Here is a 21988-nt window from a genome sequence, read left to right on the forward strand (position 1 = left end):
GGTTGTCACAATGGGAGTTGGCGCAATGGAATTCTATCAACACAGGTCGCTCTCTGGATTTCCGTTTGGGTGCGTGGAGTATCCGGTATGGGTGTCTCGGTCCTAGAATTGTTATATCTAGTGTTGTCCGATACCACAGAGAAAAAAGTCCGTAACAATTTTTGGTTCGTATATTATCTCGGCTGAATAGCCCGGTAACCACAGTCCTTCACAGCCCAAAGATGACACACAGGAAAGAGGGAGGCCAGACGATTCCGCGGTAGTCAGAATGGGACTCCAGTGAACTGAGGAAGGTAACGGAATACCTCCTCCGAAAGATGGGGCAAGTGGGGAGAGGAAAGAATGGGGAAGAAGAGGGTAGGATAGGATAGGATAGGAATCCGCAAGCAGCAGACAACGGACGGGGGAATTGTGGCACCCTATATAACCCCCGATTCATGCAACAATGTATCTCCGTTATAGGACCAATGGTGAAAATTTGACATAACATCAACGCAGAACGAGCAGGCCCACCGCACTAGGCTCGACGCCAGAACTACGGCAGAGCTGATGTTGTCCGCTTGAAACTTGCTCCTTCCCGGTACGAATACATAGGGCCCCCATTTTCGGTGTGAATAACAGGTGTCGTGTCGTTGCGCGGGCCAGCGTTGTTGCTATCGGTACATCTAGTCTTATGGTACCTGAGGATGCAGGATCGCTCTCCTCATGGCGCTTTTGGGGCTGAGGCATTTCACCTCTTCCTACTGGGGTCGACACTGTCTGTGTGTGTGCGTGCGGGTTATGTGGGTGACGGTGGAGCATAGGGAATGGCCCGAGAAAGGCCAAAAAGAGAAAGGGAACCCAGGAAGTAACAGAAAAAAAAAAATTTTAAGATGGTATGATTCGATGTCGTTGGGGTTGACTTCGCGGTTCTTAACAAAATCGGCCGGTGGGTCGGAATGTGAGTCGATAATTTCCCACCCAACGCTCATTCGCGTCCGGGAGTCGCATCGTCCGTGCCAAGGACTTCCCCTGTCGGCGAAATAGGAAAGGAAAGTGAGCGTGCGGCCGGAAATTGGCATCGGCGTCGGCCGCTTGACACCCACTTAGTGATGGACTAAGAATTAGCCGAGCATCCACCGAAACAGTCCTCGGCATACTTCCGGTTGTTTGCGGAAGTTGACGTCATTCCTATGCTCAAAATTCAGCGGTCCGTCCGTTGGTACGGAGTGAAAGAGAATGTCTAGTACTCACCTTCACCTTGCTGTCGTCGTGCTCAGTGGATGGTCATTCTCAAGTTCATGAGACTTAAGTAGTATCAAACACACATCCCGGCATCGGAACAACCTTCGGCATGGCTGACCGCATTCTACTTCCGGATCCGGTCACGTGTGGGCCAACAAGAAGCAAGGAAGATATATATCTTTGGATCTGGCATCCTCGAGCATCGTAACGCCCACATTGACATCGGAATCCGTTCCGATCCAAAACAAAAACCAAACATCCTCGATGAAAATGACTATCCGATTCGTAACATTAAAATTCATTCTGGCTATCTGGGAGCGATCTCGTTACGGTTGAAAATAAAAAAGAAAAGAACAAAGAAACCAGACTGAGGGCAAGATAAACAGTGCCGGGTCTAGTCTAGAAAGACAAGATTGCCATTTTGATTGGAGATGCGCTCATCCAACCGCACCCATGATCGATCCCATCCTCCCCGACCGTTCGCCAGTTCGGCCTCCAGCACTTTACCCCCTTCAACCAGACGAATATTCCGCGCCGACGCTGCAAAGTTGCCATTCCGTGCCCACACCAACTTACCAAACTGATTCGACAGTACGCTATTGAGTGGAATGGAAGATGGACACATTTGACCCGAGATTGCGCCACAATGGGCGACGAGCTCATGGCCCCTCTCCAAACGGATGTCGCGGGATGAGGCAGAGAAGTTCCCACGCAGTGGGGTGGAATCGTGCCTGGGAGGTCCATGGTGTGGGGGTTGGGAGAGCATAGCGTGCTGCTGAGCTTGTTGCTCGGCTTGCAGTTGAGCTTGCTGCTGAGCGTGCTTCTGGGCTGCTGCTTGCTGAGCGGCCCATTGCTTTTTCTTTTCCTCCTCTTCTTTCTTTTCTTTATGTTTCTTCATCGCGTCCTGCGCGACTGAGCCGCTGATCGCCCCACCGATGGCGCCCAGGAAGCCGTGGTTGACCTTATGACCACCGTAGGCACCTGCCGCTCCGCCCGCGACCGCACCCAGAAATCCTCGGTCCTTCTCCTCTGGTTCAGCATTTGGGGTATCTGTGCTCCCCGTAGGCTGGGGGGAATAAGGTGGGGGGTGTTGCCCGTAGCCCGCCTGTTGTGGGGAGGAAGGAGAATATGGTGGCTGTCCCCCATATGGAGGGTTCTGATATGATCGGTTGTCCGGCTGCTGGTAGTAGTTCCCGGGTGACGGGGAGGGCCCCGCCCATGGCTGCGACTGAGGATATCCGGACTGCGCGGGGTAGGACTGATTGCCAGAGTTGTAGTTATAGTTGGTCTCCGATGGGTTTGCGCCCGACGGAGGATATGGAGGGTAGCCACTGTTGTTCTGCGGGTTAAAGGATGGAGGAGATGGGTTGCCTTGTCTGTTTGGAGGATAGTTGTTCGCCCCATAGCCATAGCCGGTGGGGGGTTGCTGGTCCCCACTAGGATAATCTCGCATCGTCATGGTGAAGGGACGGAGGTCGTACGAAGAGTTATAAATCACTACTAGTGAAGATCCAACACGAAAGCAAAGGCAGTGAGTCAAGATCTGTGTCCTTTGAAGAAGCGGCAGTCGAGGGTGTGATATTTATACCCCCCTGACCCAAACAATGGTGGGGTGGCTGTGCCTTACAGGGCTGCGGGCACTGCCACATCTGTGGAGATGCACCGGCAAGCCACATTGGATGTTCTTTCCTCTTCATGCCTTCAACCTCAGATAACATTATGTTGACTACACGCCTGAACTGGGCAAATTATTGGCCTACATGACAAAAATGACTTCACGATGCTAATTTTAATGATGGGCGACCCCCTCCAGCAACCTCGTCGCTCTCCGTCCGCCCTCGTTTTCATGGCTGCCTAGCAGACGATTCAACGTATCGTCTCCACTACCCACGGCCGTAGGGCTGATAGTCGACCAATCAGACTCATCCCTGAACCATAAAATGCGAGTCGAGAATGAAGCTTCTGCATAGCACATCACATCCGTCGCAAAAGTGCTCTCAGTGAGATACTCCGACTCGCTGGTTACTCCGGGGGGGCGATCACACACAGTGACCAGAATGAAGGCGATGTGTGTCAGGATTCTCCCGTTGAATGCAGGTGGTGGTACTGGATACGTAGTCGCCGGAGAGAGAATATAATGGCTGCCTATCTTATGTCTCCTCGACAGCGTTCAATCGGTGTGTAACCTTACGACACCCCATTGGTGCTTCTGGTCAGGGAATGGGCTATCGCCTGCAGGAACTCAATGTGTCACCCAATCCAACACTGAGACTAAGCGCCTTTGATCATCGACACATTCAGAGGAATCTCCCAATCAACTCCCCCTGGCGCGGCCATGCCGTCTGGAGCGTGCAAGCCCTCAACTGTCGCCCAGCACCGTCCAAGATATAAAGCCATCGAGAGGGTTTCGTTTACAGGCTTCCAAACTCGCAACCATCTGACAACATCGAGTTATCCTTTCCTCTCATAAGCCCACCTTCTTCCATTGTCTCCCACATAAGCCTCTGCCATTATGGGTGTCTTAAAGGTTCTGCTCAAAGCTATCCTCATTCCCATCGTTCTCCTTCTGGTCATCTCGGTCGTCGTGTTCTTCCTCATCAAAAGGCACCGAAGCCGGAAGGACAAAGAAAGGCAACTCGAGCATGGGTTTCAGCCCCCGCCCATCGTGCAATGGGTTCCAAATCAAGACTCCATACAAAAGCCAGCGCCAATCGCCTATACGTCCCACGTGAAACCACCCGGCTAAGAGGACTTTCAAAATGTCTCAACACTGCGGTGGTAAGTGCACCAAGTTGCGCGTTCATCTTTGTTGAGGCCCCGCTGATCACCTTGTCGATATAGGATTCTCGTTCGATCATTTGCAACTGGCTGGCTCTGGTATTGCTTTTCTATGATGGGTCTGGATATACTGTTGCTTGAATCTGATGACAGACCGGGAGTGGGGCGCGAATGAATATGGTTTATTCTGCTCCGTGAATGCTTTTCCTTTTTCTCTTCTCTTTCCTTCCTCTTTTTCTTTATTTCTTTATTTCTTTATATATTTCTTGTCTCTTCTGCTTCTTCTTACTGTTCTTGTCCCCTCTTGCTTGCTAAATCAAAACAGCGTTTGTACCTGATATTGCGTTACTGTCGTCAATCTCTCCTAACGAGCATCATTATGGCTGATAGAGGGCAAGCGCTACTATGCGGAGATATTGTTATGGGCACTTGACAATGTCCCGGTTGATATATAGAGTTTAGCACTGCGATATGTACTAGTTGGGCTTCGCTTCCTTTCACGCAGAAGGCAAATTCCTTTCTCTAAAGTATGCTTCGGTATTCTTTGTATCAATTCTATTTGTCTTCGTGCGCTGTGGCCCCTTCAGGAAAGGTCGCCAAAGATCGCCTCCTTCAATCTTGATGGCCTATACTCGAACGGGAGAACTGGGCCCGGCAGTGAGCCAACCTCAGGGAACCCAGGAGCAGCAGGCCCAGCAAGTGGAGCAGGGTGGCCAGATAGAGGAGGAGCTGGAGCGCCAGGAGCGACCTCAAGAGCAGGCAAGATGGCCCCAGGCAGTATTCTCCCTTCTCCCTGCAAACATATTGTATCATTTGCTGTTTGGTTTCAAAAGCAGCAGCACAGGATTTCTTCGAGCGCCATCCTTCACCTTGTTGGCTCTATAGAGGCTTTCTATCAATACAGACACTACTCAAGATCACAAATTAACATTCCAAGTGGCCTCAATACATTCTTTCAAATTCACCCCCTTGGATGGTACCCGCCAAGCCAGCCGACAGCGCACTGTGCTAATACTCTCGTATGATATGAGATACGCCATGAAATAGCCTTTGTAGCACAACTCCAGCTTGGACACAAGAAGAGACACATTGAGAATGAACCATGTCCGAATAAAGAAGAGCGAGAACTCCACTGCGCTGACCTGGAAATCTGTAGTGGCAAGGCTAGCCAGGCCGTTCGCTTCAACCCAGACTGTCTCGGAGAGCAGGAGGGAGAGACGGTTTGCGGATAACTTGTCGGCCTCTCGTGCACATACATCGTAAGTCGTACAAAAAGCGATACAACCCTACGAGGCCCATCGCAATCCACGATAGGACATCATGTCGTCCTGAAAAAATGCCCATCGCTTTGATCTCGCCGAAAACGCATGGTCAACGCAAGCCCTATGTCATCGCAGAGTTGTTTTCTGAGAGCAATGCAGCAATCGCATTAAGATGTCACGCCCTTCATCAGTGTCTCTTTTCAGGGATAGATCACTGTAAGGCTCGCTCCTTGTATGCCCAAATCCAAGTACTCGCAAGCTCTCCCCGCGAAACCTTGCATAAGATTACGTACCACACCTCGTCATATGGATGTATGATGCGAGTACTAGTACTAGCTTTGGCCGTAGCAGGCAGATTAGTTGTCACTTGGAAGTCCAACAGCCACAATAGTCTTCATGGTGGTATTCATTCGAAACCCACTGCGTTGGTGTGATATGCAATATAACCCGACGAGCTGCCTCCATTGTGACAGCTCATAACCCGCATGCAGGCTGAATATGCATCCATATGTAGAATGAGCTCAGCCAAGTTCATGTGATATAAATATATAGGCTACGTCGACAGCGGCTGCGGCGATTGTTCGATGTCTCCGCTCGTGGGTGGGGTATACATATCACTTCTCGAAGTTGCGCTTGCGCTTGAGCCATTGATGCGAGGTGATTGCCATGCAGTCTTGGGTATCCCTGCAGCAATGACCTCAAACATGGCGGGGCGCGATGTTCATCCAGATCTAAAGGGCAAGATCGACGGATTTGTACCCCGCTGTATGAGCTGTCTCCAGCACCATGGAAAATCTCAAAACGCGCGGCTGTCGCCCTTACCAGTCATGTCTTTATTTTCTCTGACGGATTCCAAGAAGACCTCAGAGCTAGAAGGCACCTTCCGCAACAATGCACGCTCACACACGCCCAGTCGTCCTCGATTATACATTGGAAGATCTGTACTCTTTGGATGGTGGGAAAGCCTCGGACGTTGTTCTGGCCTTTGCCTTTCCCATCCCTCGCGTACAAGCCGCATCTTCTCTGCCTTTATCGAAGGGTTTCACGTACCAGAGCCCACTGGCGGAGTACCCTTGCAAGCAGGATTTGGCCAAAAAGCTTCTGCAGGGCATACCGCAGCGATATGGATTCATTTCGGGGAAGATGCCTCTGGTGCTATTCGAACTCGATCTCGATGACCACGAGAAGAACGCACAAGACCCGCCGGTAAAGTTGCGTGCCCATCATATTGATACTATGGAGGTCTATAAACAATTAAGCCCGGACCAACAACCCAAAGTCATCTTTGCTCGCAGCCCAGCAGATGTGGTCCTGCCGCCAAATGTGCGGTTAGCCGTTCTGAGTCCCGTAGACTGTCTGGCACATCTGCCGCATGTCGTCGATACGGAGGCGCACTATAACTTGCTATCAAAAAGAGGGCTAGCGTATTCCGGCCTTCCAACTCCGCCGTCCGTTGTGATTGACAGCCATCTACTCCCTTCTCAAGTGCACGATTCATGTCTGGTCGACGCCGAAGCCCAACGTATGCTGCGTACAGTCCACGAAAAGGACCTCCCATTCATCGTGAAGGTCCCACAATCAATCTCCGGCCAGGGAACATTTATTCTGCGCACGGAATCCGATCGACAGGATGCGATAGCCGTACTCCGGGAGGAGCTACGTGAGATGATCCAAGAAGTGCACCCAACAAATCAACATCTTTCCCCCTGTAGCCTGATAATCCAGGACTTCCTGGAAGGAGAGACAATGGCGTTGTCGTTGTTTGTGACGTGTAAAGGCCGCGGGATCTTCATCGGCTATACCAAACAGCTTTTTAACGACAACGATCTTTGGGTTGGGGGTTGCATATCATATCCTGAACAGCCACAGCGGGAGCAGGAATATGCGGAATTCACCGACCAGTTGGCCCATTTCCTGTACAGCAAGGGCTACTACGGTCCAGCAGGGGTAGACTTCATGATCGGCCCAGATGGACGGTTCCTAGTTCTCGACATGAACATCCGCGTCACGGGAACCTATCATCTGGGATGTCTTCGAGGCCACTTCATGCAACGGGGCTTTTCAGAAGCTACTATGCTCTATCCAGTTTACATTGGATGCGCGAAGGATGAGTTCCGGGATTTCTTCCGAAACGAGTTCAAGGATGGGAGCATGATCCTCAGCTCATGGACTACTAACCCACACCCAAAGCCTCATTCTGTCTCGATCACCATAGCAGGGGTGGACAGGGTAGCCCTTAGTAGCTTGATTGACAAAGTCAATGCTTTCAGTGCAAGTGTTACTCGCGGGTAGGATCATAGACGGTAGATTTAGAGCGGGCTGCAATCTAGAAATTATACGTACAATGTGTTACTAATATATCCTACATAGTTCGGTGCTCTAGAGTATACGAGTAGCTTTAGTGCACCTGCATAGCTAGACATTTAATAGCTAGACTGTGACAGGAAATGAAATTTTGATTGATTAATAGTAGATTAGTGAGATACAATACAAGATTATCCAGCGATGTGGTGTGATCACACCAGCCGGACCGGCAGAGTGAGATAATAGTGGTTTGATGACAGCTCCCTATGTTGACCTCACTCCCTAGTCGCTTGCACGAGTTTTTATTCGAACCTACTACCCGGTAGCAGGGAGGTGACAATCTGATCAAGGGCACGCCCACGGGTTGGCGCGACCAACGCCTAAGACCGGCCATAATTGCGGGTTTGTGTCCGTACTGTTGGCGATGCTGAAATCTCCATCGCCACAATGGCGCTGTCAAGCTTTACACCGCTAGATGTGATGTCGTTTACCCACAGTAGGTGCATGGAAACACTGCGATTCCTCGGATATTGGCAGCCATCCGTCATTCTCAAGTAGATGGGTCCTTTCACTGCATGGAAGCTAGACTTGATCTCACAAAAGGGCTAGACTCCAATTTATGCATTTTGGAAACCTGACTCTGAATTAATTTCCACGCTCGTGGAATAATGCCAACTTGGTGATGCGCTGCAGTATGTGCGACGGGGAAGCCCCACTGGAAAATGGGCGACTCTCCTAAAGACGGTGGTATTGCCGCAGGGCCTGCTCTTGCAAAGTTTGCCCCTGGATGCTGTTAGAGAATCCAGCTAATCCTATCCTCATCTGTCGGCATCCCTTCCTCCGAGGACCAGCCGTCCCTCGACGAGAGCGTGGTTGAGTTGAAAGGACAGTGTATAGCAACACGTAAAGTCAGAGGACCATTACCCTCGCCTGACCTTCGCATTTCCTATGATATCCTGAAATGAACTTTAGGATAACTTTCAATAAAGCATCCAGAGTAAAGACTCTCAGACGCATAATGAATAAAGTAGTAGGGAGTGTGAAGAACCCGGATTCACAGGCACGAAAGATCTTCGTCGGCAAGCCACATCATCTGTAACATTCCCAAAGGTAAGGCTGGACTCTCTCCCGCGCCACCTAATTGCGTGCTAGGATATACTGGGTCCGCAGTGTCGTGTCTGTTCATTGAAGATTGCAAAACGCACTCGGGCGCTGTGGGATCCGCAGTTCGTTGTTCGGATTGAGAGGGAAGAGACCGATGAGGACGAGAGGAAGGTAGGTAGGATGGATTGCTAGGAAACATTTGTACGGTATGCTGAGCATTACCAGCGAACCCTTGTGTCTGCCTGGTGCCTTGGCTATTCCTGCTGGAAGGTGGCATCACGCTGTATTGGCTGCCGACTTGAAATAAGCGGAGAATGCCGATTATGATATATACAGGATCGGCCAGCTTAACATAGTCAACAATATGTGCAAAACTGAATATCATTTCGGTTTCCACCTGAGGCTCAAAAGCATATGCCAGGGGTGAGTTGTGTGATCTCTGGTTCACTCTATCGGAAAGGGGGGACATATTTATTGGAGATCTACCATAGGCCTCAACATCAGCGCTTGAGATGCCCAGAGCAGCCATATCCATCTGTATTGCCTCCCACTATATCCAATCGAGATGTCAGTCGATGTTCACATGCAGGACCGCATGCGGGCTAGAACACATACCATAACCCTTACAGGAGTCCAAATGCATCGGGCCTTATTGAGGAAGTACAGATTAGACAGGAGTCTCCCTCTTAAGAGGGAAACGGTGGGGTCATTGGCATCATTCCAACTTTTACCACAGTAATTGAGATAGCTCAAGTATACTGAAACGGAGGTGAAAGAGCAGTATGCAACGAATGGTGGCAGAGTTAGAAACGAGGCCAGTCCTGATGTAATGGAGTTCATGATAACATCCGAAACCTGGTTTATATGTCGTATTGTAATCTGCGCGCATAATTGTACATACTCCTCTGCAGGCGACTTCTGCTTTTGGAACAATCGAGCCATGGCTATATGGGGAACGAACCGGCACATATGGTAAAGAGTCTGTAGTCCCAGACTCTCACGAAAGTCTGCTTCAAGACATCGCTGACCATTGAAATCACGCAAACTCTGTGGGAGGGACTCGTACAATCTTCTCGTTTCGACGTCTAAGTTGAACAGCGTCCTCCATTGCATACCTGGGTCCGTATCCGCGTGCAAACCGCGAACAAAGTAACGTATTTTAATCCTAGCGGCATATGAGCTCAGTGATTCGGTCTTTTCTCTTTTTGAATGTACGCAAAATACCACTGCTGAATGAATTTCAGTATATGTCCCCTGATAGGACTATGAAGATCGATTTCGGAGGACGGAAGCGAGCAGGTTAAGGCGAATGGAGTGCTCGGAGCTACCCATTCACTGTCGTCCGTGATGCATTGACCGATAATACCCACGAAAAAGGAAGCGCGCTCGAGATGACCGGATCTATTGACTGAGGATGCCAGCCCTTGCATCTTCAGTTGCCGAATGGTCGCCAATGCCATTTCTGTTCAACCGATCAGTCGACACAGCTCTGTTGGGTAGATACTTCTAGACGCGTTGCTCACTGGCATGTTCCCTGCACTTTTGGGTTTTACCCACTGCGCACCAGTAAGCCATCAGGTTAAAGAGGGTATGAAGGACATCCGACGATGGCCGATTGATCTGGTTGACAACATTTGTGCTAGCTTGTTGCGCCCAGGTCTCTCCTGGACGTGTTGCTTCTGACGTGGATCGGGTGTCGCTAGCTAGACCTGTCATAGTGGCAGATCGTAATAGAGCTGCAATGGAAAAAACAGAGTCACGCACACAGCTCGGAAGGCTATCTTCATTATACCGAGCCTTCAGCCGCAAAGGGTGACAGACGAAGGTCGATGGGATAAAGAGCGCAAAGTAGGCATCCAATAATTGCAGTCCATTTGCTTTAGAGGTAAGGTACCCGTTTGCAGTGATCGATATGGCATTTGAGTTGCCTGGGCTTCCTGGAGCAGGCCATTCTATTCGTCGTCCGCGCCACCTGGAAGGATACGCACAGTCGAGCTTGAACTGGTGACATCGACTACAGGTGGGAGTCTCTCGTGAGCATTTGCGCTCCGGGTCTGTTAGTTTGTGTCCCAGGAAAGGAAAACATTAATGTCAGATACCTTTTTCTCCCGGCAATGAATGCACGACAGGGGCTGAAGAGGCATTGTCATTCTCGATGATGTTTGTTGGATTCTGCAAGTAACGATAAGAAGATCATGATAAGAGCTGGCTGCCTGAGGAAAGAACCCGCGACATGACGTGGGTCATGTGATGCATAATTAGTCATGATTGCATTAATGCTACAGATGAATTCTTATGACTGATCCACCACTTTCGTTCACTCAGCTCTGAGCTCTCATCTTCTTCTTCCTGCTTTGAGCCATGTTTCTGTCCTATTCGATCGTCCAGCAAAGGCTATGTCAACTGAGTTGTACTGACAAGGTTCATAATATGTGAACCTGACTTCAGTCACTGAATGCAGCAAAGATTGCTCGTGCGGTGGTATCCAGAGGACACAGAAGTGATCCACAATGGGCCATGTCCGATGCGGTACAAGTACAGCCACCTCGATGTTGTTTATGTCTGAGACTGGATCGTGAGATGGCCCCGCAGTGGGTGGTGCTTTGTTTTACATCATCTTGCATTAGCAAAACCTACCCCGACAATTTGCGTGCTATTTTTTATCCATGTTCCTCCGCGGATATTTGTCGCTGATCTCGCACTTGGCGTTTTTCAGCCACTGGAAGTAGGTATTCATGCAGATCCAGTTCCATGAAAGTTAGCAATTAACGGTTGCAGATGTTGATGATGTGTGTTGCATTTCACCATCATTTCTCCTACGGGAGGTGATCGTCAGTACGCTCCGATTAAATGATCGGATAATTTCCGGCTGGGAGGCCGGTTATTTCTCTCAGCGTCCACGGTCTTGATCCAATGGACTGCTTCAACCTCTGGCACTCCACGTATGTATGTGACCAAAGCATGCATGACTGTGCGTAGCGCTTACATAGTACATACAAGCCAATCCATGCTGGAGACAGGCTTTCGAATAAAGAATGATATAAGAGGCGCTTCAAGCCATCACAAACGTCTTTTTCTTCGCCGCAATACATGCTCACCGAAATGTATTTCAACGTCCTACCCATATTGATCGGGATGGCAGTTCCCCAAATTGCCTCTGCAGTTACCCCAGGCCCCCTTTCAACTTCTGGGCGTTGGATCGTCGATGCTACTGGACAGAATGTGACTTTCGCCGGTGTCAACTGGCCAGGTGCTTCAGAAGCCATGGTACCAGAAGGCCTGCAGTATCAGTCCATTGCGAATATCATCGGCAAAATCAAAACACTGGGGATGAACGTCATCCGCCTCACGTTTGCCATCGAGATGATCGATGATATCTTGGAGACAGGACGGGATGTATCTATCAAAGAATCACTCGTAAAGGCCCTGGGGGAGAAGAATGGAACGGAAGTATTTAGCAACATTGTGCAGCACAATCCGCAATTTGGTGCCAATACCACGAGGTTAGAAGTAGGTATTGCATAAGGCGCCGCTTGTTTCACGACTAATCGAAAGTTTCGCAGGTGTTTGACGCACTCGCAAACGAATCACACCGGCAAGGGGTCTATGTGCACTTGGACAACCACATTTCTAAAGCCATGTGGTGTTGTTCAGGGACCGACGGCAACACCTGGTTTGGAGACAAGTATTTCGATGTGGCGAAATGGCACCGCGGGTGGCAGTACATGGCTGAACATGTATCTAAACCCCCAGAGCACTAGCCTCCATATACTTACTGACATTATCATTCAGGTCAAATCTCTACCCGCTGTCAAAAGTGTCGGGATGCGAAATGAACTACGGAAAGCCGAGGATAATCCGGCCTTAGTCAACAGGACCTACAATTGGCAGTACTGGTACCGCCATATGGTGGAGAATGCAAACCAGATCCATGCGGCCAATCCTAATCTCTTGATTTATTTTTCAGGTCTTGACTATGACACGAGACTCACCCCCATACCCACCGGTGCGGATCTTGGGAACGGCACTGCGTTTCATAAGGACGACTTCGAATACGCTAATAAGATTGTGCTCGAGCTGCATAACTATGAGCGCACCGCGACAAGCTGTGAGAACCTCAAGTCTAGTTTATGGAATGCCGGTTTCAATGCCCTTGATGCCCAGAACGCGAGCATTGTGAATATCATGCCGGTTCAGATGACAGAGTTCGGTTTCCCACAGGACAACACCACATATACGGATGTGTATGCGTCCTGTCTGAGGGAATGGCTGCCCAGTCTACAGACCGGATGGATGGTGTGGGTGATTGCGGGAAGCTATTATATTCGGAAAGGGATTCAGGATGATGATGAGCAATGGGGTGAGCCATTCTACAAACCGATCTAAAATCAAACTGGTAGCTAACCAAGCATGTAGGACTCCTTGATCATTCTTGGTCGGATTGGCGGTCGACCGATGCAGTCACCAACGGCTTGATACCCATGGTGCAGGCGACCCTGGGATAATCGGGTATGGTGCCGCATGGGTTCTCCGGTTTTACCGAGCAGCAATCATTTCAAAGGACCATGTGGAACAATTAGATGATACACTCAAATACTACTGCCCGAGCGACCGAATGACATGCAGTCCTTCCTACAAGTAGGCTCGGTAGTGAGAAGTACTTCTACTATACGCCAATCTACTATCTGATAAATTGAAAGCCGATACTTTCTGATACAGTCCCCAATCTGCTATATAGAAGGTCACACATATGTGAGAGAAGCGATGATAAATTTTCCGGCGCTCTGACTCTGGCGACACGGCAAAAGGATAGGACACTGAGATAGCTCGATAGGCCCAGCTGTAGCACCAACCATCCTCAAAACCGTCATTTCCCCGCGTCCTGAAATTCTTAGCGTGACTCGAAAGTATGACGGATTTACGCGAATGCATGAGTGGGCGAGTCTAAACACCCCTCCGGAGCTATAATGTGGGGAAACAGACCAGACCGAGTCCGGTGGAGTAAACACCTGCCTCCATGAGACGCCGTCCCGGCTTGCTTCTATAATACTTTACTGCGATCTTCATATTATGTCGGCTTCGGCCTTTGAAGGGCAACTCTAATTTTCCGAGTTATGTTAGTTCCGGTTTGTCCTGGCTAGGGACCATGGAGTGCAGTCGGTGAGAACACTCCCCCACCGGAATAACACCGTGCTGACGCTGACATCCTGCGCCGATCTTTCTGGTAATTAGATTAAGTTGCTTGATTGAACGCATTCTATGAAATCACCCAATTGACTCTACCCCACTCTAGTAATCTAAATAAATCTTGCTGTGCCTCAGCTCTTCTCCGAACATGAGCCCTGCAAGTTGATGACCCTGTTCAATATACCCAAAATGTCATCCTGGCTGCCATGCCTCCTTCTCTTTGGCAATCTCGCGATTGCGTCTTCTGTATCCACCGTTCATATACCCTTGAACAGCTCGGCTAGGGTCCTGCGGCGTGATTTGTATGGTTATTCAATTGAGCCTGTCTCGCTTGCCCCGTACCTCGAAACTCAACTGGCGTCGAATTTGTTGAGACACGTCGCAGAGATCGCTGGAGTATCCGCACCAATTAGTGTTGGAGGCAATATTGCCGACCAGACATTGTTCGATCCGACATTGGGAGTGCCATCGGAAGCGCTGCCGAACGACACCACTGTGGAGGAGTTGCGCATTCGACAAGATTGGTTCAATGGGTGGAAAGAATATTTCCCACAAGGAACTGACATTCTATACACGTTGAATCTCCGCAATGAGACAGATTCGTGGATTAACGCCATGGAGGAAGCCAAAGCCGCGATGATGGCGCTGGGAGACTCCCTATCACACTTTGAGCTGGGGAATGAGATAGATCACTATATCAACAAAGGCTGGCGGGGGGCGGGCTGGGACACCAAGGAATATACGAAGCAGTGGCGCCAGCTGACAAGCCAAATCCTGTCCTCCCAGTTCTACAAGAATGCTACTCACAAACCACTCTTCCAAGCGGCCGTTTTTGCCGACCCTCCCATGGTACCCGATCAACATGATGAGATAGACGATTTTGACATCGTTAATGTAACCCGTGCGGGATTGGTCGACCCTAAGATCATTGAGAGCTACGCGGTGCACCTCTACCCCCAATCGACTTGCGATGCTGTGCGTTACGCGCGTCTTTCCTTGAACTTGCTCTCAGACCACAACGTTATCTGGAGGAACCTCTCGCAGTATATTCCTCAAGATGCAGCTGCCAGAGCTGCAGGGAGCAGATTAGTTCTGGGTGAAACCAACTCGGCCTCATGCAGTGGGAAGAGCGGGATCAGCGACACATTTGGAGCTGCCCTCTGGGCCACCGATTATGTGTTAACGGCGGCGACAATTGGCCTCGAGCAAACCTACTTCCACCTCGGTCACCAGAGCGAATATTCCGCATTCACGCCGCTGCCCTATGAGTATAAGGGCGAGAACCTCACTGCAGGTGTCCGAGCCAACTTCTTCTCGCACATCTTCCTCGCGCATGTCATCTCCGGCAGGGAGGCGGACTCGTGGAAGATCACTGCGTTGCCCGCGGCAAATGCGTCGGACTTTAGCGGATATGCGATCTTCAGCGATAACGCCCAGGCCAGCCTTGCGAAACTTGTTTTCATCGATTTGGGCGTGTGGAATTCGACAGTCGGGGCCCATAACCCCTCCACCTTGACCGCGACAGACTCCACATTTGCGTCCCCAGGGGACCGACCGCGACGAACCGTGGAAGTGCATACGTCGTGGAGACCAGGAACAAAGATAGACATTATCAGATTGCAGGGTCCAGGAACCAACGCAAAAAGTGGGGTGAGCGTGTCGGGAGTCGGCATTGATTCAACGACGGGAGACTTGGTAGGTCAGGAAAGGATCGAGCAGGGCATTGTGAATAGTGGTGGTATTGTTCGATGTGAACTCTCTCAGGCGGAGGCGATCTTGATCCAGAAACCCTCAAAATGATTTTCTGTGCTGTGTCAGGAACTAGCGACATGGCTTTCTCTCGACATTCGAGGCGCTGTGGTGAGACAATACACCATGCTTGGTTCTTGAAGCAATCGTATTAGATTAGAATATTTGGTGAATCCTTGCAGGTCCTTAAGAAACAGTTATCTCCGTCTACTCCTTCAACTTTCATTATGCTTGATAATTTAAACGAAGGATACCCGTAACAGTAGGTTTAAGTCTTTTCAACTCATTTCATAAGCGTAGACCCTAGCATGTACAACATATGCAGAACAGATAATCAATTTAGAGAGGCAAATTTATTACAGGGGACAGTGTTAATCTAGTCTATATCGTTTCTATAGACAGCCGCATCCTATCCGTTGCGCTTCAATCGCGATTGTCCACAGGGTCGCATTGGGATAAACATTCATGGGTTGTAAAGACATGAGGTGTGTTTAACAGAGTAATCCCTCGGAAGGTAGGGTAAACCGCAAAAAAGCCCAATGTTCATAGAAAGGACATGGTTCCTCCACAAATGCGACGTATCGCTACGTTTTGCGGGCCGGAAAGCTGCCATAGACGCTCCAAGCAACTTATCATCGTCCTCCAAATCCATGGTTTCTCGGAGTTTGGAATTGCATCTTCTGTTGACAAAAACGCCCTACTCGATATCGATCGAGCTTTGCCCTACTACTAGTAGTAGCACCCAAGGTGCGCCTCGACGTGGGGTACAAGGTTGTTAGGACCAGATCGAAAAGAACAAGCCCACAAGCTGACTAGACAAAAAGGTCAAAGGAGCATGGGCTTTCATAGCCCCATTCAAGCACGTCAGTGGCCTATGACGCTAGTTTGGACGACATATGATACCGACATAGGCCCCAGTTCGCCCGCATGGACAACTGGCACTAGAGGCGCAGCACCCTGGACTAGGACACCACCATTACGTCAATGTATAAATGGATTCCTGTTTAGTTCCCTGAACGAGTACTATTACTTCTGAATTCTCGACCGACGATCGGGGATGGCGGGATACTTGTGTAATGACGTGGTCAATCCGAGAACTTCTAAACAAGGTCTAGTATAATGATTCCCTTGTACAATGAGTACAGCTACCTGCGTGGCTGGCCAACCTGGATCCCTTCTTTGTTCTCTGAGCAGAAACCAGTTCCTGTACATAATCTAAGTTCAAGGCCCGTACGGATATTGCGGAGCTTCAGATAGGGTTATATGAAACTCAAAAATATAACCTTTGTCTAGGGCTTCCTCGCGGACGACACGGCAGAGAAATGTGGAGAGAGCAAACCGTACACAACATTTGAAAGAGCGTCCAAGTATCGACCTGGCTCGGGGATCCACCGACCATCCTGCACGATGTCCTACCAGGAAACCACAATTTGTAATCGTTGTATCTTGATCCTATCTATAGATACCTGACCAGTCATTAGTGCCTTTCGCGAAATGGACTAAGGCATGATAACAAAGCGATGGTAGATAAACCATGCAATGGGTCACATACCAACAGGGTTAGAGTAGTAATCGGAACACTCAGTGGATATGTTGGTTACTCATTATCCCCACCTCGCTGCAGCCATGATCCCTGCCTGCAGGAGGAGCGAGCATCGAGATAGGGCATGCTTGACGCTTTGTGCCCTCTCCAGCCGCGTGACTGCGCCACGTCCCCTTACATGGTAGCGCTTTCTGGGGTTCTTGTTCCTATCTCATTGCCTACTGGTTTGTTACAATCATTTCTCTTGAACCTCGGGTATTCTTCCAGTCGCCTAGGTTATACCACAGGAATATATATACCTCTTTCTGACAAGGCAGATGGATGCTCTCAACAGGAATACACGAAGGCAAAGTCGACCATAATGACAGTTGCGCAATTCTCTCGTCTAGAAAAGGATTATCCATGGATCGCAGGTCCGATCATTGCGTCAGCGCCCATGCTCAACATCGCGACTGCAAAGCTCGCAGTCGCGGTGTCCTCCGCCCGGGGAATTGGCTTCATTGCCGGTGGATATGATCTCTCGAACCTGGAAGAACAGCTCATTCAAGCACAAGATCTCGTCAACAAGGCCTCTTTTCAACAGTCCCAGCTTCAACAGAATCCAGGCGAGCCTCCTGTCCTCCCCGTCGGGATGGGCTTCTTAAACTGGGGCGCATCCCTGGAGGCTGCACTGCCCTTGATCCAGAAGTACCGCCCTTGCGCAGTTTGGCTCTTTGCACCGAAGACCGGTGTGGACGACCTTGTACCTTGGGTCCGAGCCATTCGATCCGAAGTCTCTTACGACGTCAAGATCTGGGTGCAACTTTGTTGCTTAGAGGATGCAATAGAATATACCGAGAAATTGATGCCGGATGTTCTTATAGTCCAAGGATGTGATGCCGGTGGCCATGGATTTGCTCGGTCTGCTAGTATTGTCACTCTTCTTCCCGAAGTCCTGGATCAATTGAAGTCAAGAGACCCGAGTCAAGCCCAGGAAATCGGGAAACCGTTTGTTCTTGCCGCAGGTGGTATCACGGACGGTAGGGGGTTGGCCGCCGCGATGGTTCTGGGTGCAGACGGATGTGCTATGGGGACTCGATTTCTGGCCTCCCCCGAGGCACAGATCGCGAAAGGCTATCAAAGTGAGATTCTCCGGGCCTCGGACGGTGGTGTGAATACGGTACGGTCAACTGTGTATGATAGAGTCCGAGGGATCTATGGCTGGCCAACGAAGTATGATGGACGCGGTCTGATCAATCGATCGTACGAGGACATTGTGAACCAGAAGGTCACGGAGGAGGAGAATAAACGTTTGTATGAGATGGAGAAGCTCAAGGGTGATAATGGTTGGGGGCCGCAAGGCCGTATGACCACCTATGCAGGAACCGGGGTAGGGCTTATACGAGCTGTGATGCCAGCAGCACAGATCGTTACGGAGATGAGACGGGAGGCGACGGAAAGTCTCCAGATGTCAATCCTTCCTGCCAAATTATGAGCAGGGGGCATTTTCTGACTATATCACTCTACTGTCGAACTGGATTCACATGGCACTCTCGCGGGCGGGATCTCGCCGACTCAATTCAATGAGAAGCATTTCACCCGACCCTACTCGGCACCGATATATACGAATCAATGAAAGCAGAGTCAAGATTTCTGGAGAGACGGTATACCGCCAATCCAACCAAGATCAAGGCTACCAAAGAGAATGACAAAGAATGTTGGATTATTTGTCTGAGGAAAATATACGACTTTCCGTTTCCAGAAGGGGGCTACTAGTAGATGAACGCCACCTTTTGCTCAGTGACTCATCCCGGAGTACAGGGTAAGGCAGGAGCGTAGGCTAGTATACTGGCGACCCTTGGCTGTACTACTACTAGAATGGCCCTTAGGGGGGAGCACAAGGAACTGGGGACGGACAAGCTAGCACCGGCCCGGCCGTTAGGGCCGAACGGGCTTTGACTATTTAATCTGCAGCCGCCTCTTTTGTCTTCCATTTATTTATTCCTCTGTACACTCTCCCGATATGATAGTCACTATTTACTAAGCCTTTAAAATGTCCAAGGGCTCATTCCACTACTTTATGCAGCTGCCCCCTGAACTACGCCGTCTTATCTGGCAACACTGCCTACCGTGTCGCATAGCAGAATTAGACATCCCCGCCTTTCTTCTAGACGCCGAGGAATCCCGTCAAAGCTGCTTTCCTGAGCATACAACGCACAAAAACACTCGGCTGCCGGTCATCGCATTTGTCAACAGCGAGTCTCGGCTGGTCGCCTTTGAACAGGGCCGCTATACGCAAGGACAGGCAACAACCAGCCTAGAGTCGATCTGGGTGCAGCCGCGTCGGGACGTGCTGCATCTCAACTGGACGCGAATGAGCTACGATGTCTTAGGACCGCTTACCGAACTTACCAGTCCAATAGGCTGGTTCTTATGGCAGGCATACGAGCTTGGGATGCAGCCTTCCATCGTGGCCGAGATGATTCACTATTTTGACTTGGAAGGGCTTTTGAATGGCACTGCTGACGATGATGACAATGAAATCATCTGCGTGCGGTCCTCTCGTCATGCGGGCATGTGTGACCCTCTAGGCGATGAAGATGCAAGGGATATTGCAAGTTTCGCAGAATTTGCACCGAGGCTCGACGTGGCCATGGTGGCAGTTTCTCTGCATATCACCAGGGAAGTGGCTCTGGGGTCGGGCCTGTTTGGACTGTTAGGCGATGCGCCCGTTCAAATGGTTGACGTTGACGATGAAGCTCGGTTGAGGAAATTCCAAGCCGTCTTCAGGGAGCACGCATTGGAAAATGAACCGGCTGTGCAAACACTGTTTGAATTACTTACGAGTCCTCGATTCCGAGCGGCTGTCGAGAAATGGAAAAGAGAAGCTGAATGGATCTTTCTGGCGTCATTGTGGGACTACGCACGAAGGGGCAACCTCGACAGTCTTGGGACGAACCCGGGTTCTGCTTGGATACCTTACCTGTCGCAGCCAGAAGATATCGACTTACATCGGTATTCGCCGGATGAAAATCATCCGTGGGTCAAAGAAGCTCGACAGAGTCTGCCCAAGCTGCGACCGCGGATTATGGTGCGATATTGTACCAATGAGTGTTATAGATATCCACCACCTAAAACTTACTGGTAAAAGAATCGATTCGGTGCCTATACCAATAGAGTGATATCTTGTATATAACCAAATAGCATATCATGCTGCTCTACATGCCTCGGCAAGGTGATCATGCATACCCTGCGCCCTGAAAATAGCCTCAACATGGCTCCGTGACTCCTTCCCGCTATTTTGGTTGGTGACATAGTCTCTCACCTCCTGCTCTATTTTGTCAAAGCCCACCCTGCCCTCGTTATCACTGATGGTCTGATCCGCATCAATCTTCTTATAACCCGGCACTGGTGGCCGCTCGATGGGATCTGTGTATGCGGCGCTGAAACCCTTGCCCTTCATGAACTTCGCGAACTCTGCACTGATTCTCTGTGCCTGGTCGTAGCGTCGGGCGTCAGCATGGGTCTTCAGCGCAGCTGTCATTTTGTTGAAACGGTCATCAGCAGGCTCCCTGCCATCGGCCTTGAGCTTGGCGATTGCCTTCATGGCAATATCCTCTGCCTCGCTCATAACAGTTTCAAAACTATTTTTCTGCTTCCAATCCTTGAAAATCTTCGCATTGTTCATGTCGCCCTTGAAGCCAGCCTTGTCAAACTCAGTGCTGATTACTTCGAGGTCCGCACCCTCACCAATGAGCGCCCAGTTGACCTTGTCAAAGTCAGGGTCCTTGATGAGAATTGGTTGGCCCTTGGGGCCCCTGATGATGTTGCCGCTGGCGTCTTTCTCCGGCTTCCTGGTGACCTTGCAGATTTCGTTGATGAAGGCCTCCATGTTGCAGACGACACCGTTTTTGGCGCAGCCAGGTGCCATACGCGAATCGTCGAGGCCGTGGGCGTCTACTTCCAGTCTGTAGAGCTGGTAGAAGAAGAGGGCTTGGAATTTGCCGGCGACTTTGTTGGCCGTAGCACCCGCCGCGAGAAAGACGGTCATACACAGAAGTAGAAGCATGATTTCTGATTTCTATTCGAGAAAGAACAAAATACAAAAGGAAGCAATATGTCAAAGAAGGGGGTACACAAAACGACAGCCCAGTGTGAATGAGATCTTCCGACCAAGATGTGAGCCCTTCTATAACGACGAGTGCAAGTGATTTACGAGCTGCGAGTCATGCGCCGGCAGGAGAAATGACAAGGGCACAGGAAAAGGGGGTGGGAATCCTCTCATTCCCTGAGTCTTTGACACTCTCTACTTTCCCTACTCACTCCAGGGGCTAGATTCTACCATGTGCGAGACTTGGTGACTTCGGAACAATGGACCTACACAACATGGTCTTGTAATCTATAAGCACTCACCGATTGGACAACAGGATCCCTGTGTGTGGGTTTGCAATCTCCGAGCGAGGCCATGCGAAGCAATTTTGGGGGGGGCTTGTTTGTTTCGCCTCAAGCTTTATGCATCTAGCAGGGGGTTGTATAGTGGTTCTGATAAGATAGATTAATTGCGCGCAGAATACAGTCCAGATATCGCTGTACCTCGGATGCTACCTGACCTAACACATCGGCCAATATTAAACGTGCATCAACGCACTAAATAATACTAAATAATACTAAATAATACTAAATAATACTACTACTGCATCGACCGTACGACCCACCACTCGATATTGAACGGATCTCTATACTAGGGCTAGCCTTGGCGGTAGTCAAGACTAGCGCTTGTATGGCTTGCAGCCACTGAGGGGTCGGTTACATCCGTGGACATTGCACTAATCGGTTACTAGTTTCCTTCCTTCTAAAA

At 50.0% G+C, this 21988-nt stretch overlaps 9 protein-coding genes across 9 annotated transcripts; 6 read left to right on the forward strand and 3 right to left on the reverse strand.

Annotated features, from left to right (window-relative positions):
• Positions 1-1339: 1339 nt before the first annotated feature.
• Positions 1340-3252, reverse strand: BDV37DRAFT_103241 (putative glutamine-serine-proline rich protein). The gene has a single exon (XM_032078220.1). The coding sequence runs from the start codon at positions 2681-2683 to the stop codon at positions 1619-1621; it is 1065 nt and encodes a 354-aa protein (XP_031942215.1). The 5' UTR covers positions 2684-3252; the 3' UTR covers positions 1340-1618.
• A 2903-nt stretch (positions 3253-6155) lies between these two features.
• BDV37DRAFT_282430 (putative solid-state culture specific protein) lies at positions 6156-7556 on the forward strand (the record flags this gene model as incomplete). Its single annotated transcript, XM_032087049.1, has 1 exon — positions 6156-7556. The coding sequence occupies one exon, from the start codon at positions 6156-6158 to the stop codon at positions 7554-7556; it is 1401 nt and encodes a 466-aa protein (XP_031942216.1).
• A 736-nt stretch (positions 7557-8292) lies between these two features.
• Positions 8293-10837, reverse strand: BDV37DRAFT_103303 (fungal specific transcription factor domain-containing protein). The gene is made up of 4 exons (XM_032078222.1): positions 10196-10837; positions 9897-10134; positions 9288-9837; positions 8293-9222 (listed from the first exon to the last, which is right to left on the reverse strand). The coding sequence occupies exons 1-4, from the start codon at positions 10386-10388 to the stop codon at positions 8623-8625; spliced, it is 1581 nt and encodes a 526-aa protein (XP_031942217.1). The 5' UTR covers positions 10389-10837; the 3' UTR covers positions 8293-8622.
• A 209-nt stretch (positions 10838-11046) lies between these two features.
• On the forward strand, positions 11047-13305 carry BDV37DRAFT_246536 (cellulase family protein). The gene is made up of 6 exons (XM_032081771.1): positions 11047-11397; positions 11451-11614; positions 11673-12182; positions 12236-12409; positions 12465-13032; positions 13089-13305. The coding sequence occupies exons 3-6, from the start codon at positions 11763-11765 to the stop codon at positions 13175-13177; spliced, it is 1251 nt and encodes a 416-aa protein (XP_031942218.1). The 5' UTR covers positions 11047-11397; positions 11451-11614; positions 11673-11762; the 3' UTR covers positions 13178-13305.
• A 743-nt stretch (positions 13306-14048) lies between these two features.
• On the forward strand, positions 14049-15659 carry BDV37DRAFT_271113 (glycosyl hydrolase family 79 C-terminal domain-containing protein; the record flags this gene model as incomplete). The annotated part of the gene is made up of 1 exon (XM_032084673.1): positions 14049-15659. One exon carries the CDS (start codon positions 14049-14051, stop codon positions 15657-15659), a length of 1611 nt encoding a protein of 536 aa, XP_031942219.1.
• Positions 15660-17463: 1804 nt separating this feature from the next.
• Positions 17464-18802, forward strand: BDV37DRAFT_293581 (nitronate monooxygenase). The gene has a single exon (XM_032089449.1). It carries the CDS (start codon positions 17513-17515, stop codon positions 18623-18625), a length of 1113 nt encoding a protein of 370 aa, XP_031942220.1. The 5' UTR covers positions 17464-17512; the 3' UTR covers positions 18626-18802.
• Positions 18803-19177: 375 nt separating this feature from the next.
• BDV37DRAFT_246542 (2EXR domain-containing protein) lies at positions 19178-20990 on the forward strand. The gene has a single exon (XM_032081772.1). It carries the CDS (start codon positions 19184-19186, stop codon positions 20276-20278), a length of 1095 nt encoding a protein of 364 aa, XP_031942221.1. The 5' UTR covers positions 19178-19183; the 3' UTR covers positions 20279-20990.
• BDV37DRAFT_282436 (uncharacterized protein) lies at positions 20339-21199 on the reverse strand (the record flags this gene model as incomplete). The annotated part of the gene is made up of 1 exon (XM_032087050.1): positions 20339-21199. One exon carries the CDS (start codon positions 21197-21199, stop codon positions 20339-20341), a length of 861 nt encoding a protein of 286 aa, XP_031942222.1.
• BDV37DRAFT_246543 (uncharacterized protein) lies at positions 20990-21592 on the forward strand. Its single transcript, XM_032081773.1, has one exon. It carries the CDS (start codon positions 21289-21291, stop codon positions 21463-21465), a length of 177 nt encoding a protein of 58 aa, XP_031942223.1. The 5' UTR covers positions 20990-21288; the 3' UTR covers positions 21466-21592.
• Positions 21593-21988: the final 396 nt, after the last annotated feature.

The sequence above is a fragment of the Aspergillus pseudonomiae genome (assembly GCF_009193645.1).
Source record: "Aspergillus pseudonomiae strain CBS 119388 unplaced genomic scaffold BDV37scaffold_27, whole genome shotgun sequence".
Classification (NCBI taxonomy): Eukaryota; Fungi; Ascomycota; class Eurotiomycetes; order Eurotiales; family Aspergillaceae; genus Aspergillus; species Aspergillus pseudonomiae.

Coding starts and splice junctions, on each gene's coding strand:
- BDV37DRAFT_103241 (XM_032078220.1), bottom strand. CDS start 2,683: ATGACGATGCGAGATTATCCTAGTGGGGACCAGCAACCCCCCACCGGC.
- BDV37DRAFT_246543 (XM_032081773.1), top strand. CDS start 21,289: ATGAGATCTTCCGACCAAGATGTGAGCCCTTCTATAACGACGAGTGCA.
- BDV37DRAFT_246542 (XM_032081772.1), top strand. CDS start 19,184: ATGTCCAAGGGCTCATTCCACTACTTTATGCAGCTGCCCCCTGAACTA.
- BDV37DRAFT_103303 (XM_032078222.1), bottom strand. CDS start 10,388: ATGACAGGTCTAGCTAGCGACACCCGATCCACGTCAGAAGCAACACGT. Junction 10,135..10,195: donor AAAGTGCAGGGAACATGCCA/GTGAGCAACGCG, acceptor TCGGTTGAACAG/AAATGGCATTGGCGACCATT. Junction 9,838..9,896: donor CTGAAATTCATTCAGCAGTG/GTATTTTGCGTA, acceptor ATATGCCGCTAG/GATTAAAATACGTTACTTTG.
- BDV37DRAFT_246536 (XM_032081771.1), top strand. CDS start 11,763: ATGCTCACCGAAATGTATTTCAACGTCCTACCCATATTGATCGGGATG. Junction 12,410..12,464: donor GGCAGTACATGGCTGAACAT/GTATCTAAACCC, acceptor ATTATCATTCAG/GTCAAATCTCTACCCGCTGT. Junction 13,033..13,088: donor GGATGATGATGAGCAATGGG/GTGAGCCATTCT, acceptor CCAAGCATGTAG/GACTCCTTGATCATTCTTGG.
- BDV37DRAFT_293581 (XM_032089449.1), top strand. CDS start 17,513: ATGACAGTTGCGCAATTCTCTCGTCTAGAAAAGGATTATCCATGGATC.